The sequence below is a fragment of the Primulina tabacum genome, chromosome 5 (genome assembly GCF_025594145.1).
Source record: "Primulina tabacum isolate GXHZ01 chromosome 5, ASM2559414v2, whole genome shotgun sequence".
Lineage (NCBI taxonomy): Eukaryota > Viridiplantae > Streptophyta > Magnoliopsida > Lamiales > Gesneriaceae > Primulina > Primulina tabacum.
Genome location: NC_134554.1, coordinates 25,025,451 through 25,046,199, shown reverse-complemented (window position 1 = coordinate 25,046,199; position 20,749 = coordinate 25,025,451). Strand labels below are relative to the sequence as shown.

General features: G+C 37.1%; 1 protein-coding gene and 1 pseudogene across 1 annotated transcript; one reads left to right on the top strand and one right to left on the bottom strand.

Annotated features, from left to right (window-relative positions):
- The first annotated feature begins 8,377 nt into the window (after positions 1-8,377).
- Positions 8,378-9,304, top strand: LOC142544290 (uncharacterized). The gene has a single exon (XM_075651352.1). The coding sequence runs from the start codon at positions 8,378-8,380 to the stop codon at positions 9,302-9,304; it is 927 nt and encodes a 308-aa protein (XP_075507467.1).
- A 9,141-nt stretch (positions 9,305-18,445) lies between these two features.
- Positions 18,446-20,117, bottom strand: LOC142544289 (lipid phosphate phosphatase epsilon 1, chloroplastic-like; annotated as a pseudogene).
- Positions 20,118-20,749: the final 632 nt, after the last annotated feature.

The following is a 20,749-nucleotide window of genomic DNA, read 5'->3' as shown; positions in this document are numbered from 1 at the left end:
AAGAACACAACAAATTGAAAATAATACTTTATTAAGAATACCATCGATCTCAGTGTACAGAAGATATCATAGAACCAACTGAATCCTGCCATTCTCTAATCCAATCATTCAACTCATAAATTTGGATTCTAGAAAATGACCTAGTTGTAGAAATCTTCTCAACCACATGCCATTCCTTCCATAACATTGCTTCTAACAGACATTTGTCATCAATCAGATCTGTAACATGCCTAACTTCAAAACGATCAATGTATTTTCTTGATGTTGCTGCTTGAGCACGAGTAGGAACAACACCACTACTACTTATCCTCTACAAATCATGAATCTTGAACCATGTTTACATCACTTTCATCAAGACATATTCTTCCATTGTCTTCTTCAATTCTTCTAAATAAGGACTTAATTGCTCATTAACTTGAATATGCGAACTACTGCATGCATCAGAATTACTTGAATCCGACATATTGAACTGTTATTGTATCACATTCTATCATCTTATTTAAAGACATATGAAATTTAAATGTTGAAGAAACTGAAGAGACTCAAATCAACCGAAGCGTCTTTCTCATTTACCGAGGCTTCTTAACTATCAGTTGTTCATTATCAACTGATATCAGTTTGACATTTATTACTTAACGCTTAACCAATCATCAGTTCATCTGTTTATGATCGTAATTCATATATAATAACTAATGAAACTTATTATTTGCAGGAAAAAGAAAAAAAACAAAGTTAAGCCAAAATAAATGTTTTATTCAACCATAAATATTTGCTTGGATTACATTTTCATATTTTTCCACTATATCATCTATCCACATTCTCAACCAAACGGATAGAGATGAGGAAGATGTCTTGAGAAAGCTGTGTGAAGAAGCTATGCGACTAAGGATCTCCAGTTCCTTTCGAAGCATCAGCTGATAGATACGGACCATCCGTAAAGATGTCCACCCACACAGCTATGTGAAAGTGCTCCCGCACTTCTCTCAACTCTGCCATCAGTTTGGGAGTGGTAGCCTCTCCAGAATTATACAGGAACGCAAGCTCCTGTAACTTTTCCTAGTAGGGAAGACTCTTGTAGAAGACTTCGTCTTCTATAACAGCCTTCCTAGCTTCCAGAGAAAATGGCAAAGCACTCGAGCTACTCGCATCTGCCATTCTTTCATCTTGAATATTTTCACCAATATAACTGAAACTAACCGTGTTACTTCTATTTATAGTAGAATATCAAGGAAGCTGAAGGGTCGTCAACGTTTCAGCAAACGATAATCTTTCTGACCTTTAAATTTATTCGCTTTAATTATTTTATGCACTAATTAAGGGGGAATAATGGTTTTAAAAAGGTTAACTGAGAAGACAAATGTTAGTAAACTCTCAACTAAAAGGACACAGTCTTACAACTGATCGTTCAGTTGGGTATTTCACTAATCTTCTCATATAAGTTAACTAATTAAAACATATTATATTCCAAATCAAGTGACGTGACTGTCTATTATCTAATGATGAATCTAATTTTGAAAACGTGGAAGCATTTGAACCGTTTAAATTGTACACACGCTTAAAGCACACGAACACACGTTTTTATTCAAAATTTTGATGGACTGACACGTGTCCAGAATCTAAACAGTCACATACATATAAATAATTTAGCGCTTCAATTCAGCTTTCTTTCTTACGCGTACATCATCTCTCAGAGCAAATTCATACACTCAGAGCTTGTATTTCGCAAAATTTCAGGCTTCCTTACTCTCAGCAATGGCGAATCAAATCCCAGCTCACATGTTGAATGCTATGGCCATTGATTTTGACTCAGTTCTATCAGTTCACGAAGCTGAAATTAAGAACGTCTTTCTGAAGATTGAATCTGCTGGTCTCAGAATGTTTTTGGGACAATACTCGCAGGAGATTTACCCAAAAGAACTCCAAGACCTCTACTCAAATGGATATATCAACTCTGATGGAAACATCATTGCCACTATTAACGGTCAGTCGGTGACCATTTCTGAAGATTCTTTCAGGAGAAATCTTTTCATTACCCTCTGATGGATTAGTACACCTTGCTGATGTTAAAGCATCAGATATTGAAGAAATTAAAGGTAAACTACATTCCCACCAATCCAACTGCCTATAATGATCGAGCTGTGATCACTCAGCTAGATACAGATCTTACTAGCTTGCAAGCTCAGATAAAAATGTGGAAAATGGATCAGGAGTTAGTTCTTCCTAAGGAAGCCTCTGAAGAAGAAGAAGAAAACCCCTCCTCTCAGCAGAAAGAGCCATCCTCAGAACAAACTATTGTTGCAACTGAAGAACCAGTTCAGGATGTGCCACAATCATCTGCTGTGGAACATCAGCTGTACTCTGAAGCCGAGTTGAATTTTGCCAACATTGATGAAATAATTCAAGCAGTAGTGACAGAATCTATGAATAATGAAACCATTTCTGAAGAAGTTGATCACTCAACTGATCAAATCACTCAAGAGGTTTCTATCTCAACAGAAGCACCAGTTCAGCCTGCTGTTTCTGAACTAAAGGAGCAAACAGTGGTGCCTACTCAATCACCAAATCAACAGATTGCTGAAAATATGGAGGCAGTTCACGACCCTTTCACTGAAAATCTTATTCAGCAGGAAAGCCCAATTTTTGATCAAAATCAATCTTCATCTCCTCCAGTCCAAGTAGCAGTAATTGAAACAGATGTTCCAGCACAGACTGTCTCTGAAACGATATTATCTGATAGAACCATGGTGGTCTTTGATCAAGTCTCACATGAACCAAGAACATCTAATCAGTCACCTCCTCTTCAATCCACAAAAATGGATCTTGTTCTTGAAGAAATCCAGAATATGCAGCACAATATGCAGCAGATGATTACTGAAATCAAGAAAATTCAATCCACACAATTCTCTCATACTGTCAAATTGGATTCTTCAATTGAATATGACTCCGCAAAACTGAAAGCCATTCAAGCAAACATGGAGTCTCTTACCCGAACTGTACTTGAGATGAAAAATAACAGAGGTCTAGCTCAAAGTCTCTATACAACTCAGGATATAATCAGTCAACGAGTTGAGCGATTGGAAACTTCTGTTTCTAATAAAATGGAATTGCTGCAGACTTGTTTACAAACTGCTGTCTCAAGTATCTCCGCAGATGTCAAAATTCTTTCCACTGACGTTCGAAAATTATCTGAGAAGATGGATTTGTTTGACAAAAAAGGGGAAGAAATCAAAGATCAAAGAGCATCTTGAAAAACAGCAGAAAACAGCATAAGCAGTTAGTCATATTATTAGATTCAGCTGTTATTAAATCAAGATCTCTTTCAGTTCAAGAAATTCAATCTCTTATTTTATCTACAATGAGCTCAGATGTTCAGTTATTATTTACTTAGTTTTGTCAAACACCATAAAGGGGGAAATTGTTGGAAACTAAATTCCGACGTTTGACAAAATATGAATCAACTGAAAATACGAACCAACTGATCGAGTAAACTGAACTCAGCAACTGGACTTAATAACTGAAATCAACTGACTGATCAGTTGGAAACTGATCAGTTGATATATTCTGTCGTATGCTAAGCACCCTTCAACTGAACATATCTCGGGAAAGAACAATCAACCGTCAAGAGACATAGAAGATTGCAACGCCGCACTTCAATTAATACAGCTTAGAAAAACGCATTTCGGCGAAAGCAATTAAGACGCCGCATCACAATAAATGAAGCAAACAATGTCCAAGGGATAATCAAGTAGAAATCAACGGATACAAAGATTCAAATTCATCTCAAGTTACCGTTGGAGAAAAGAAGCTTATAAATATGACAGAAGAACAGCTGAAAAAATAGCGAGTCAAGACTATTCAAAAGCTTGCTGTCACTCTGTCAAAATCTCAGCTCAATCTTACTTGATATATTCGTAGCAGTTAAGGCTACAATTTGAGCTCATTAGCAAGTTGTAATAATCGTTGAAATTCGATAGTGCTAAGATCAGTTACGCACTGAGAACATTCTGTAATACTAAGAGTTTCAGTTTTTGGCAGTGTTAAGTCCAAACTGAAGTGGGTCAATACAATTCTTGTATTTGATCAAAGTCTTTTAGTGGATATCATATCCTTGATATAGAAGGGGTGACGTAGGAGTAATTAAATTCTCCGAACATCCAGAAACAACCCTTGCCTATTTTATTTCAGTTTCGTATTCTATCTTTCAGTCAGTTATTTTCCGCAACTACTTTAGTTTAACTGATTGTCATTGACCAACAAGATTCCGAGAATCAGTTTGTCACCAAACTGAACTCAAAATTCGAAAAGATCAGTTTTAATTGTGAGTGTTTATTCAACCCCCCTTTCTAAACACTCTTGATACGTTAATCGATCCTATCAAAGGTCACATCAGAAATCCAAACATGTATTGAGAAAGTACCACATCCTCCGAGAGATTGTGGAAAGAGGAGAAGTGTCGATTGACAAAGTCCGCTCCGCAGATAATGTTGTTGATCCACTAACTAAGCCTTTATCTGGACCATTATTCGAGAAGCATCGCGAATTGATGGGTTTGAAGCATATGGGTAGTTGGCTCTAGTGCAAGTGGGAGAATGTTAGAGTAGGTGCCCGTCGAGCCAAGTGTTGGTCGATGGATCATGTTGAAACTCTATGTATAAACAATCTTTATTTTAAATATATTTGAAATTATTGTTTTGGCGCATCTTTATCTGTATACACATGTTTGTTGCATAGTTAAAGTCCTTAAATATACAAATAGTAGAAAGAATGTGAGATGCTCATATGATGAGTATCATAAAACTCATATTTGCAATAATGTATATTCTAAACAGTTCTTAGTCGATTCAGCCGCCGCTAAGAAGTATAAAAGCCGCTTGAGTTTGAGACTAGTATTGCGATGTGAGTACCATGTTTCATTGGTAGGGGACATTGTGATGTCCGAGCATCCAGAGAGGTGTTCCTCGTAGAGTGCACTGAACAACCCTCCGTAAAGGACTTTCCAAGTGGTTTTCACTTATCGAGTGGAAACGTCCTAGTTTTTGGTTGTACACCATTAGTTCTTATGAACCGGGACAACATTGTGACTCTACATGTTAGCATTGCACTTTGACTTGTTTATCGACTCATATGGGGTCATCAGGTGGCAAAGTTGGGTATTCTGTCGAAACATATTGGAGTCTATCTATTGTAGTCGGGGATTCACCGCTTACCTTCGGGTATGGATATCCTATTTGATCTCATGTCTATGTAGTTTGAAATATCTGATCAGAGTGTTGGTGGTAATTAAGAAAAGGATTTCTTAGATTACACCATCGATGCAACTACGACATGACACATAGTCTCGATTCTTTGACAGCTCTCGATATACCAATAGTTGTCAAATCTGTCGGGATATATGAGATGAAGGGACCGTATAGTACGCTAACAATAATGGAATAGTTCTTGCAGGCACTATCATTTGATATCTAGGGAATCATGTAAGCGAAGCTGCTAGGCGTTTAACATGATTGATTGGGTACTATCAGACTTGAGTTATGACATTGTTATTATCAAGGAGTTGATAAGTAAGAATGGAGCAACTGAGGTATGCTCATATAAGGACATGTTTAGTCCCGAATCATATTGAGATGTGAACCCACGGCTAGTTGTATCATTAAACCATTGAGGGTCACACAAGTGCTAACTTTCTAGATCCCGTTGAGAAGAAAAATAGTTCAATGTGTTTAAAGGCTTATAAAGGAGTTTATAAGCGCAAAGAAAAGTAAAAGTATGACTTCTATAAGAGAATTATGGGGAATGTAACTTCTAGTTTATGGAAGTGTTCCTAAATTAAAAGATGACTCAAATAAATAATGTATTTGAAAATTGTGATTTTTATAAACATTATTATGGACTAAATAAATTAATTAAAGTATTGAATTAATTAAACACTAGTAGACCTAGTAGAGTCTAAATAATTAAATTAGTTCAAGTGTTGAATTAATTAAATAACATTGGGTCTTGTAGAGCCCAATAGGATATAATTATCCAACTAGTAGGCTTGAGTAAAATCAAGTAAAGTTTAAATGGTCTCAAATGTGTTTGAGATATTTAAATAAAAATCATGGACTTTGTAATTGTAAAAAGCCCAAATAAAATGCATGCTTGGAAGGCGAAGGGTTGAAGGCAACTTTTTCAACAAACTAGGCATGGCATGCACATGCAAATTTACTTTTCACACAACCAAGAAAATCCTTCTCTCCACCCACACCCTAATGGCCGAAACTTGAGCTCCCATTCTCTCCAATTTTTCTTCTTCATTTTTGTTGATGAAAGTACAAACTTCTCAAAGAAAAATGCTCTAATTTTTCTAGTGCAAAATTAGAGTGGATCTACCTTGTTAGTGGTGGACCTAATTTGAAGGAAAGAAGAAATTTGAGCAAGGAGTGTTCAAGGGAAGCTTGTAGATTGTCTACCTTCAAGAGCTAAATTGTTTGCAACTTAGTTGGAGCCAATAATCAATCTTTGTGATTGATAGATAAATTTCTTAATACACTATGTAAGACATGTTTGTGTTTATTTTGGTATTTTCTACACACTAAAGGGGTGCTCGGTTTTCTTGTTTAAAAATATGTTTTGAAATCGAATTGCGTTTTCGGGCATCATAATCGATCTCCTTTCAGTGGTAAAGCCGTGATAGTCATGGAGATGGTGTGGAGTATGAACGGGACGATTGGATCTAGTGTGCTTTTGCAAGTCATTGGGAAAGATTATTGGAGAGTCATGAACTAGTATGGCATTATCAGAAAAAATATCAGAAGAAGCATGAGAGGATAGAGTGTCTTTGAAAGGAAAAGAATATTCATGGAAGATGACATCCCGTGAAATAAACAACTCATTAATCTTCATATTCAACAACTTATAGCCTTTGTAGCCCCGTGGGTAACCCATGAACACATATTTGATTGCTTGAGAGGAGAATTTGTCTCGAGCAAAGACAAGAGTCGAAACAAAACATAAACAGCCAAAAATTTTCAAATGGGAATAAGAGGATACAAGGATAAGACCTGGATGATCGGCCATTTTGCAGGAAGTATGGATTGCTCAAATCCTCAGCAAAAATACGATTCACGGAAGCGTGGTTTGGATATTTGTTAACCGCTTGACCACCGTCTTTCACCATCGTCAAAAAATCGAACAAATTGATAGGTGGAGCAGATGATTTGGAAGCGAAGCGAAGATCGATCAGAGTTTTATCTTCCGCTCTGATACCATATTAGAAGAACAAATAATTTAACACGGTTTTCATAAGAAGCATACTTCTGAAGATTTTCTGGATCATTTTCTCGCACTGATCCACTGTCATGCTTCTGTGTCCCTCGGATGAGGAGCCAACAAAGGTTGTGAAGGGAAATAAGATTTCGATTTTAAATGATATATTTTATTTATTTCCCTAATAGAGTTTTCCTTGTTGATTTGATTGAGCAAATATTTAATATGATTTTGCCTTCCTTAGATAATGAGATCTTAATTCAAGAGATATGATATTAGTGTTTAAAAAGAGTTTATTCCTAATAAAACTCACTTTCCTTGTATTTTAGGTTTCCTTGTGGAGATATGATTCTTCACCTATAAATAAGAGATAAAGCTCATTGATAAAGGCTGCTTCAATATCGACCATACAAACACACACGTAGCAGAGATTTGCAGAGAAAAATTATTCTCGAAGTCGTTATGTTTGGAGTGGTGATTCCCGTGTTGCGCTGAATGTTGCCAACATCTATAGACAACATCCGTAACGATGTTGACTGATGATTGCATCTAGTTGATAGTGGTTTCCGGGATCAAATTTTGCTTTCTTGATTACGTTTATTTTTGGTTTTGGTTATTTATTTTAGAGAGCTTTTATTTTCTCAACTTGTTGAGGAAATTGATTTTGATACAATCACTAGTGATATGTTTTTTGTGTAAACATTGTGGTTTTCTAGTGATTAATTTTTGCCATAAGGCACCGCACAAGTATTTATACTTGTCCATCTATTTATTTAAAGTGAATTTGTGTTACAAAATACAATGTTTCGCTGCATGGTGTCCGAGATATTGTAACATCTGGAACAACATCTAATTCTGACAAAACACAAATTTACTATTTCACATCATATACTGATATTTTTATTAATTTTGATATCTGTCGGACAAAATAATTCTAACAAGTAGTATCAGAGCCTACTCTTGATATACTAAGTGCTGATTCTGGTTTTTGTTTTTGCTTTGACAGAACTAATCCAATGGACAATTCATTTGCAAGCGCAGCACTTCGACCACCAGTTCTAGATGGTACCAATTACAGCCTATGGAAGGTCAAAATAAGATACTACATAAAATCTCTAGATGAACGGGCATGGCAGCGTGTCATCAATGGATGGACTCCACCAGTCATGATGATCAAGAGGGTGACAAACAGCCAAAGCCTGAAACTGACTGGACTGCTGATGAAGTGCAAAATTCAAACCACAACTCAAAGGCTTTGAATGCTATATTCACATCGGTTGACATGAACATGTTCAGTTTAATCACAAACTGTACTTCGGCTAAAAGTGCATGGGATATTGTCCAAAGTCACTGTGAAGGGTCTGAGAGTGTGCGACAAACCAGATTAAGGATGCTTACTTCCAAATTCGAGATGTTGAGGATGGAAGAATCTGAGAACATACTTGAGTACGATCGTCGCCTACAGGAAATTGCTAATGAGGCATTCAGTGTTGGAGAAGCTATCTCAAATGAGCGTCTAGTTAGCAAAGTCCTCCGTTCTCTGCCCGAAAGATTCAACATAAAAATTTGCGCAATAGATGAGGCTAAGGACACTTCTAAGATGGCATTGGAAGACCTTATCAGTTCATTACGTACTTTCGAGATGAACTTGGACATGCAGAAGAAGGATAAAGGGAAGACAATTTCACTCCAAGCTTCAAATGACTCCCATAATGAACTCCTTCAAATATCTCAAGAAGTCAATGATTCTGATCTCTGCGAGGATTCTATCTCCTTTATCACAAAAAAATTTGGTGATTACTTGAAAAGAATCCGAGATAAAAAGAAGGATGCACAACCATCTAAATTTCCTAGCCTTCCTGCACCTGAAAAGTCACAAAAGTACCCTGCCAAGCAACAATTTCAGCCACGGAATGAAGGCAAGGGACAATACAATCCAAAAAGGTATGATTCGGTGCAGTGTAGAGAGTGCAAGGGCTTTGGACACTATGCCAATGAATGTGCTAACCGATTGCGAAAAAACAAAGGCTACAATGTGTCTCTAAGCGATGAATAATCCGATGTTGAGGAGAAATCCACTGATGAAGAAAGTCAAACCTCCTTGACTGCACTATTTACAGAAAATTGTTGCAGGTGAATCATTTAGGTGTTTCCACACCTGGCCGCAACATCTGCAAAAATTCAGTATGTTTGAAATCCACAACTTCTGGAAATTTGAGTGGAGATGATGAATCAGAAGCTGATTATGAAGAACTCACTCTTGAGAGTGTGCAAAAGCTTTATGAAGAGCTGTTTGAAGATTGGACCAAAAAAAACTAAGTTGAACTCAAGTCTCATTAAGGAGAACGTTGAACTAAAAGCCGTAGTTGCCAAACTTGAAGTAATTTTGAGCAAAAAGGATTTGGAACTTGGTAAGACCAAAGAAGAACTTCAAAAGGCAACTGAAACCTTGTCCAAGTTTAATTCAAGCACATCCAAGCTTGAATCCATACTTTTGATGGGAAGAAATGACAAGAAAGGCTTAGGGTTCAAAGACAGTGTGTTTGAAATAGGTGAATCTTCCAAGTCTACTATTTTTGTGAAGGGAAAAGCTGATACATCTCCACAACCACAATCCAATTCACCAATCAAAAGCTCTTCATTAAAAAGACAACCTGCTGTACCAATTTGTAAGAAACGAAAACGCAGGTATGTATGTCATTACTGCTTTAAGCCTGGTCATATCAGGCCCTACTGTTTTAAACTCAGAGATGATCGCAAGAATCAAAAGTCGAGTCAGATGTTGCCCCAAATGTTGTCCAACATTTCCCGTAACACCTCCCACCATCGACCTACAATAAGACAAATTTGGGTACCAAAGGTAAAAACACACTATAAAGTTGTCTATACCTCGTTAAAAATTAACACTGCAGGTCATTGGTACTTTGATAGTGGAAGCTCGCGCCACATGACTGGATCACGAGAATGTCTCACCGATTATGTTGAACAAAAAGGTGGCAAAGTTACATATGGAGGGGGAGCTAAGGGAAAAATTTTTGGAAATGGTACTTTGAAAGTTGAAGGACTACCAAAGCTCCACAATGTGCTTCATGTTGAAGGATTAAATTCAAATTTGATAAGCATAAGCCAATTGTGTGATGATAATTTGCATGTTAAGTTTGATAAACATACTTGTGAAGTTTTTGATGAATCTAACAAGTGCATTATGACAGGTTCAAGGTCTTCGGATAATTGCTATCAAATAGGTGAGGAACTTTCGTGCAAACATGTGCAAATCACCGAACTTGACCTTTGGCATCAAAAACTCGGACATGCAAATTTCAAAACCTTGAAGAACTTGAGCAAGTACGATGCAGTACGAGGTATGCCTAATCTTTCATCTGGAATATCATATGTGTGCGGAGATTGTCAAAAAGGAAAACAGACCCGCGTGTCGCACCCAATGTTACCAACATCTGGGACAACATGCTGTCTGGAATTACTGCACATGGATCTTATGGGTCCCATGGAAGTAGAAAGCATTGGAGGTAAGAAGTATTCTTTTGTGTGTTTTGATGATTTCTCACGGTTTTCATGGGTGAGCTTCATTAGGGAGAAATCGGACACTTATGATATGTTTAAACAATTGCTCACAAGAATCTCAAACTTCCATAGTTTAAAGGTGAGAAGGATCATAACTGATCACGGTAAAGAATTTGAAAACATATCATTCTCATCCTTCTGTGACAGGAAAGGTATTTCACACGAATTTTCAGCACCAAAAACCCCACAGCAAAATGGCATTGCCGAACGCAAGAACAGGACTTTGCAAGAAATGGCAAGGGTGATGCTAGCTTCAAAGAATATTTCAAAGCGTTTTTGGGCAGAAGCCCTTAATACAGCATGCCATATTTCGAATAGGGTCTATTTAAGAAATTGTTCAACCATGACTTCTTATGAAATCATAATGGGAAAGAAGCCTAAGCTTAAATATTTTCAGTGTTTTTGGTTGTGTATGTTACACTTTGAATGACAAGGATCAACTTGCAAAGTTTGATTCAAATAGCGACAAGTGTTTGTTTTTGGAATATGCCAATAATAGTCGAGCTTATCGCATGTTTAATATAAGAACTAGGACTATTATGGAATCCATTAATGTGGTGTTTGATGATTGTGCAGATCTCAAGAGGAAAACTGCTGAAGATGACGTTGAAGACCTTCTGGACAATCCAATCTCACTGGAAAATTCAGATGTTGCCCCAGATGTTGCAACATCTGCACAACATGTGACACTGAAGACACTGAATCTGAAGAACCTCATTGCGATGATGATACAGTAGATGATGGATCGTGTATTCCAAGCAAAATTCAGAAAAACCATCCATCATCTCAAATAATTGGAAACATGCGTGGAGATGTTCAAACTCGGAAGAAAGAAAAGATTGATTACCGAAAAATGGCTGGACTGATTTGCTTGAGTTCTACTTACTCACAGGTTAGATTTTCATGTTTTATATTCAATATTGAGCCTAAACATGTTGATGAAGCTTTGAAAGATGAGTTTTGGATTAATGCTATACATTATGAGCTTGAGCAATTTGTTCGAAATGATGTGTGAGACTTGGTTCCACCTCCTGACCATGGTAACATAATTGGTACAAAATGGATTTTCAAAAATAAAATCGATGATTCTGGAAACATCATTAGAAACAAAGCAAGATTGGTTTCTCAAGGGTACACACAGGTTGAGGGGGTTGATTTTGATGAGACCTTTGCTCCTGTAGCCCGTATTGAGTCAGTCAGACTACTACTATCCGTTGCATGCTACATGAAAATCAAACTTTTTCAAATGGATGTTAAAAGTGCATTTTTAAATGGTCTTTTGAGTGAGGAAGTGTATGTTAGACAACCTAAGGGTTTTGGGGATCCACACCATTTGGATCATGTCTACAAGTTGAAGAAGGCACTTTATGGCTTGAAGCAAGCACCACGTGCATGGTATGGGAGATTGACTGAATATCTACTCGAAATTGGCTTCAAACGAGGTGAGGTAGACAAAACTCTTTTTATTCAAAAGTCCAAATGTGAGATTCTAATTTGTCAAGTATATTTTGATTATATAATCTTTGGTTCTTCCTCTCAAAAGCATGCTGATGATTTCGTTGAGTGCATGTCATCTACATTTGAAATGAGCATGGTTGGTGAGCTAAATTTCTTTCTTGGTTTGCAAATTAAACAAATTCATGAGGGCTTGTGTCAAAGCAAGTATGCTAAGAATTTGATTAAGAAATTTGCAAATGAAAACCCAAAACACATGAAAACTCCTATCGGCTTGAGTGAGAAATTGTGCAAAGATGATGTTGCCGAAAATGTTGACAACACCTTATATCGTAGCATCATAGGTAGCCTCCTGTATTTGACTGACAGTCGCCCTGACATCATGTTTAGTGTTTGCTTATGTGCTAGATATCAATCCAATCCTAAAATTTATCATTTGAAAGCTGTTAAACGTATTTTACGTTACATAGCAGGAGCAATTGAATTAGGATTATGGTATACACACGAAACCAACTCAAACCTGGTAGGATTTTCTGATGCTGATTGGGCTGGGGATTTAGATGATAGAAAAAGCACTTTGGGGGTGTTTTTATCTTGGCAATAATCTCATTTCTTGGCATAGTCGAAAACAGAATTGTGTTTCACTTTCCACTGCTGAATCAGAATATGTGGCAGCTGGAAATACGTGCACCCAACTTTTATGGATGAATCAAATGATAGAAGATTATGGGCTTAAAAGTGAATCCTTAGTCGTGTATTGTGATAATTCTAGTGCAATTAACATTTCAAAAAATCCAGTACAACACTCTCGAACAAAGCACATTGACTATAAGCCATCATTTTATTCGAGATCTTGTAGAGAAAGGATTGATCCGAATGGAGTTTGTTGATACAAATAACCAACTGGCCGACATATTCACCAAAGCATTGGATTTTGAGAGATTTTTCAACCTTCGGAAATCTCTCAGCATGTGTTCTGCCTAATCATTCTTGGATGTTGTCTCAGATGTTACAACATCTCGGACAACATCTCAGTTGCATATACATTTCTAGGACTTAGACATTCTGCATTGCATTCATACTGTGATATGATGTGTTGAACATGTGTAGCATAATTCTTTGTTACACCTACAATTCCTTGTTATCTTTTCAAACTTCACACATTTACATGTGAACTTAGTCACAGAAAGATTTGAAGTGTGATCACTTGACTCTAACCAATGTGACAAGTAAACGAAGTAAAATTGAAAAATCAAGTGATGCGTCTGTGATTAGAAGGAAATATGGAAAAAGCTACCTAAAAGAGCCCAATGAAGGCTGTGCTTTTAGTGTGGAAGCTACCCCTTCTAAAATTAACACAGAAATAGAAGAAAATAGAAAAAACTACCTAGAGGAGTCCAATAAAGACTGTTCTTCTAGTGTGGGAGCTACCACTTCTAGGTTAAAAATATTATTAAGTCATTGAGTGTGAAGATTATCAAATTTTGTTTTCAGGAATTGTGGGTGCTGACTGGAGATGCTGCCAACATTTGTGACAACACTTCATCTGTAAACATATCTCATATTTGCTCTCATGTTTCTATCTATGTTCCATTCTGTTTTTAGGCATCCATAAGCCATGCATAAACATAACATTGTGAATTGGGCCAGAAGGTTACTTGTATCTCAATAAAGACATTTTGTGAAAAATCAAATTTTTGCAGAAAATCGAATTCATGTGATCCTTAATGTTAAGTGGCGTTTTAATTCGATGTGGGTTTTCTCTCTGGAACTATTTTGAAAAACTAACTGCACATAGTTATCGCGATAAATTTCTTTAGGGAGTAACGGTTATTTTATTTGCCCGTTTGATTTTTTTTCCGTTGGAATCAGTCATTTACTGATTTGAAATGTTACCGTTACACTGTAATTTCATGATTATATCTGTGATTTACACCGCCTAATTCATCACTGTTAGCTTAATCAATTCTCGAATTTTCGCACCGGCATCTCGAAATTTCTCTCTGAAGGAATATTTCATCGTTTCAAAATTTTTCGACTCTCCTCCCTGTTCGTAAATTAATTTTCGATCTACCATCAATGGCATGAAAGGGATTTGACCCCCATGATATTCAAATCGAAATGGGACACACAGATGATGTTGCCCCCAGCACGACAACATCTGTTACAACACCCACTGTGGAATCGCCTCTACCTTTGATACTTGCTTTTGAAGACGCAGTGCCCCTGGAGATTATTAAGCCAGGTGAGCCTGGAAATCCACAAGATATTGATAACCCACCTATCATTAGGGTTTACGATCCACCCTCTCCTCCAAAAAGACGCTCAAAACGACAAGCTGGGTATAACCCAGACCTCACGCCGGGCAAACGTTTCCGATACAAGGGTCAACCATCCACTCGCCCCTCGCTGATTGATCCAGCAGACACCTCGGGAGATGACTCTGATGATGCAAATTATGAGTTTGTGGCCCGCAAGAAGAGTGCCCCTCCGCCTACGGAAGGCAAGTCTACCTCCAGCAATGCCACTAACACCTCTGAGCAAACAACCCATGTTCCTCCACAAGAGCCCTCTCCCTCCACTGAAGAAGAAATCACGTTGGCCCAATTTATGGCCAACCTGAAAAATCAGAAAAGTGAAGTCTCTGCCGCTCCTGTTGCTTCCCAAGAAACTGATAAGTCCATTGGTTCCAGCAGTTCTGCTGATACTCCTGCTGCAGTCAATGAAGCCCCTGAAGCAAACAAGGCAGTGGACGAGGATGCTGTCAACGATGTTGCCGACACCTCTGACAACACTGATCTTAGCGAGTATGATCTAGACGGTAGCTACAACTCCAAGTTTTACACTGAGAAGTCATTCTCCAACTGGGATATGTATACCAACAGGGAGTTTATTGAAGAATGCAACGCTGATATGGCAGCCTTCTCCCGAAACAATTTGATCGAGTTTCTTAAAACTCGTGGTCTGCTCTCTACCGTCTCTTCTGTATTGCCCTATTGCCATAAAGTTGTGGCTGAATTCTATGGCAACCTCTCATCGGGGGTCAGTGATCCAAGATCGGCCAAATTTGGCAAGGTTTTTGTACGGAACAAGATATATAACTTTGACCCGCAAATCATTAATGATTACTACAGCACACCATTTGTTCCTGAAGGCCCTCCACCAGATCTTGATAAGGTAGTCTATGTACTAACTGGTGGATTGATTGGCAAATTCCCTGCCCATCCACACAAGGTCTCAGCTGCAAAACTCACGACCCTATACTCTGTCCTGCACAAGGTTGCCACCCGGAATCGGACCCCGTCCATAAACACCACGGTGGTTACCAAGTCTCAAGCACTGACTCTGTTTGCCATTGGCAATGGCACTCTTAATTTTGGGCGTATGGTATTTTACACTGTGATGCAGTATGCTGATGGGGGATTAAAGTCATCTAAGCTCCCGTTTCCCAGTCTGATCTATGGGTTACTGCTGTCCCAGGGGTTTGTTCGCAATGTTGATGAGGGACTATCTGATTTCCGAGAAACAATCAAAATTTCCAAAGCCCTGTTCAAAGGAAACCGCAAAGTTGACCTTCCTTGGAGAGACTCATCCAAATCACCTTCTGCTACTGCGTCTACCTCTCGTCCACCTAAACCTGGTTTTGTGAAGATCACTGTACCTGGTGCTCAGGCCCATTTGGCTCATGCTCTTAAGAAAATTGCACAGGCTAAGGAGGACTTGGCCTACTATGATAGTTTGGCTGCTGCCATTAGTGTCATGGTAGAAATGGCCGTTCATGGACAAAAAGGGGGTGATGATCAAACTGGTGCTGGTCCGTCAGGGACCAAGGAAGAGGACAGTGAGGATGAAGAAACTGAGGATGAGGAGGATGAAGATGATGATGTTTAGATTTTGTCGGTTTAAATGTTTCTATTTCTGCTCTTAATTGTCTATTAATATTTCTGTTTGTATTATTGTCTTGGCTAATATCTCTAACTGTTAATGGAACTATTGCAGGTGTTGTGTTAAGTGTTGCCAACAATTCTAACAACACCCCGTACTAACAGTATTTTATTCAGGGGGAGAAAATCTAAAACTCAGGGGAAGTTGATTTGATCTTAACAATGATAAATGGGTTTGATCTCATTTTGTCCAAGAAAGGCAAAAAGGGGGAGATTGAAGGGAAATAAGATTTCGATTTTAAATGATATATTTTATTTATTTCCTAATAGAGTTTTCTTGTTGATTTGATTGAGCAAATATTTAATATGATTTTGCCTTCCTTAGATAATGAGATCTTAATTCAAGAGATATGATATTAGTGTTTAAAAAGAGTTTATTCCTAATAAAACTCACTTTCCTTGTATTTTAGGTTTCCTTGTGGAGATATGATTCTTCACCTATAAATAAGAGATAAAGCTCATTGATAAAGGCTGCTTCAATATCGACCATACAAACACACACGTAGCAGAGATTTGCAGAGAAAAATTATTCTCGAAGCCGTTATGTTTGGAGTGGTGATTCTCGTGTTGCGCTGAATGTTGCCAACATCTATAGACAACATCCGTAATGATGTTGACTGATGATTGCATCTAGTTGATAGTGGTTTCCGGGATCAAGTTTTTGTTTTCTTGATTATGTTTATTTATGGTTTTGGTTATTTATTTTAGAGAGCTTTTATTTTCTCAACTTGTTGAGGAAATTGATTTTGATACAATCACTAGTGATAGGTTTTTTGTGTAAACATTGTGGTTTTCTAGTGATTAATTTTTGTCATAAGGCACCGCACAAGTATTTATACTTGTGCATATTTAATCTCGTTCATCTATTTATTTAAAATGAATTTGTGTTACAAAATATAATGTTCCGCTGCATGGTGTCCGAGATGTTGTAACATCTGGAACAACACCTAATTCTGACAAAACACAAATTTACTATTTCACATCGTATACTGATATTTTTATTAATTTTGATATCTGTCGGACAAAATAATCCTAACAGGTTGCATTTCCAAAAAGCTCATCAGCCATCAAAATCTTTTTTGGTATGAGTTTTGTGCGTTGGACTACTTCAACAATTAAGTGTTTATATATAGTAACAAGATAATATACAAACAGTATTATCTCCTTCAATTCGCCAAATACATTGTCCATTAGAGAAACACAGAGGATGGGTGCTTGATGTTATTATAGGGCCCAGACTAGCACACTCGAATCGTATGCAGAAAAACTACGGACTCAATCGAGTTGTTAGACAAATATTGCGGTCTCTCTTCTAATATGTTGATTTATGGATAAAACTATGAATATATAACTATATTAACCAAGAAATTCATATGCTTAAACTCCACTCCACACCCTGATTCTAAATGATTTCCACTACACGACGAGCACAAGCAATTAATTTGAGATTTCACCTACTCCCAGATTTTATTCTAGACTAGAATTCGAGCAAGACTTCCAACGTTGTTCTTTGAACAGCCCATCTAACTCAAATTCAATGGCAGAGTACTTCACAATTTCCTTCGAGGAAAAAAAAAATTCAAAATTTAGGCCTTTGAGGGATTACCTTAAAAATCAAACCAACTCCATGATCTAAAAAGGAAGAAAAATAAAGGGTCAAGGATTCGAACCTGAGTTGTTAGAGTTGCGAAAAACTTAATTTGTCATTGAGATGCCTGTCATTTTCATTTATATGGAGGAATGATTCACATAAATATTAAATAAACTCCACTGTATTTTCAACGGTTCTTTCACAATGTTCGTTACACACGGAACACGTGCTTTGGAGGCTAATACATATAATCTTCTTTTAAAAATGTATCACTTAATATTTGAGGTGTTACTATAGTCTTGTCCAAAACTTTTCAAGTCCCACGCATATTTTTCCAATTATTTTCGTTTTGTAAGCCAAATTGTCAAATCTCCATTGAAAAACTCTGTTATTATACTCCCACTTTTGCATTTCTCAAAGGTTGGAATTTGAAACTGCGAGCTCAGATATGTCCAACTCCGGAGCTCTAACATGGATGGTATAAGAGAAGACAGTATGTTTTTCAATCGGCATACATTTCGTGGGCAAAATCATCAAATCACCATCGAAAAACTTTGTCGCAGACTTTAGAGGCGCCGATGGCAATAGCAAAAATCAGGATCCAATGGATCCAATGGACTGATCATCATTTCCTCTTGCACTTCATATTCTGACTGTGATCCTAGTATTCAGAAACAACGATAAGCGATCTTCACTCAACTAATAAGAAATTTTACTATTTTCCAGTCACTAATATATTAAGTTTTAATTACAAAACAAGAAAAGTATGGTATGCAAGGTGCCATTAACTTTGATATAGCAAGCCACAGTACTGCTTCTTGACTGAGAAAATGAACTGATGCTCGTCATAATAGGAGAATTTGGGAAAACCAAGAAACAACGAAGATAGAAAAACAATAATAAGAGAAAATACAATTTACATACATTAGAATCATTGTTCTTACATGGTCGAGGACCAACAAGCATGGGAAAAAGGTCATATTATATCCAACTAAGCCCAGAACAACAAGAAATTTGATCTATAAGGCAGGGAGGAACGGGTGCGAGACAAAGGTATTCCAAGACCAGAACCATAAGATTGAGAAGATGGATCCCAGCACAGCTCCTACAACGACCTGGCTCACCGTATGGGCTTTTTGCGAGACCCGTAGCCACGACTGCAATAACAACTAAAGGATGAATTTTGGTTTATCGCATCGTAAACAAAAAACGCCAAGATGCGGTGTACTAGTATCATATGATGCTAAACTCATGTACTTACAAAATAGGAAGCAAACACAAAGAAAAGCCCACTTAAAATCAATGTAAGCCCACTTATCCCTTGCAATTCTACCACTGAAGAAAGAAAACACATCAAATTATCAAGGCTGTATGCTGAAACAGAAGTTGACTATAAATGTGAAAATAGAGTACTCGACAGATTTAGGAATGTGATGGTATAAAAGAAGGATTGTGCATGACAAGATGGCATCCCAGGGTCTGATCTTAATGCAGAAACTGGTCTTTGTTGGTTTAAAATTTTCTTAAGCCGGGTTGATATCGTAGCATTGACGACTGCACCGATGAACGCCCCTAACGATCCCGCATCGTGTCTCCACAGCATGATTGTGCCAAGAACGGCTGACACAACCCATTTGCTCTGCATACATCAATCATTAACAGCTGAATTCAGGATCAATGTTCTTAAATGGGGAAAATTGAAAAAATGGTATAGTAAGTTGACATGTTTTGAACTTTCGTCCTCAAACTTTGATCTTAATGCAATAAGTTGATTATCCTTTAATTTTTACCCTTATCCTTTTATTTTTACTGATTTTTACTTGTAGATACTTTAGCAATCTCTATTACTATGTGGATGTTAATTAACAATTTTTTGTGTTACATATCCAACACTAAATCAGCATTCCTCGACAAAAACTAGAAAGTAAAAAAAAAAAAAAAACAAATTGCACTAAGACTAAACTTTAACGCAACGAAAACCAAAACATACCAAAATGGCAAATTACAAGACAGTTTTGCCCATTTTCCATTGTTACATGCATGAACATTTAACGACCAGAAAACAATATACCAACCGAAGTATCTAGTGTGGCATGAATATTTTGATGCTCAAAACTTTTGACAGTTCCCATGACAGTAGTCGTATTTAGATGGCCTCTCCAGCTGATGGTCCTGCAAACAGGTTTCCTGCAGTTTGGAGAAGAAAAGTTCAATCTTTTTCTGTTCCATTTTCTTGGCTGAAATTTCTGTTCCATTTTCTTGGCACCTATTACGGGTTTGATGAAAATGGCTGACATTTTTGGCAGAGTGTTGTGATTAGACCATCATAATTAAGCTCATTTCCTGTAAAATCCAAAAAGGGTATCTTCTCATATTTGCTCGAACCTAGAAACGACAAAATCCCATTATACATTTGAAGTATTAAATCTACACTGATTACCAAAAAGACAAAAAAAATTAGTATCTAGCTCGAATAAAAATCGTAGAGTATTTTTTTTATAATATTAAGGTTACATGCACAAGTACACAACTCATAAATCTTTTAAAAGAAAAGGACCAAAAAAATGTAATTTTGAACAGGAAGAAAATAGTCGTTGAATTCAGGATATATAGTGTATATATATTGACAGAAAATTAACGTGAATAGCGCATAAAATTGAAATTAAACATCATTTAATTTTAAGATCTTTTTATGGTTGATTTACTAACCTCTCTCCTGACGATAATAATGCTTTTTGGTCGTCCGACATCAATCACAAACGGAAAATAATCGATTTACACAATCCAAATTCTTCAAAACTGATGATATAATTTTTGTTTGTCACACAAAGCGACTCTCGTCCATCTCACTTGTATTTAATTTGGGATGATAGGGTATGTCGTACACCTAGCTATCAAGAGTTCAAATGTTCAATTTTTCTCTGTCTCT

What these genes read in the sequence shown, in the direction of transcription:
- LOC142544290 (XM_075651352.1), top strand. Translation starts at nt 8,378, where the DNA reads ATGGCAGCGTGTCATCAATGGATGGACTCCACCAGTCATGATGATCAA.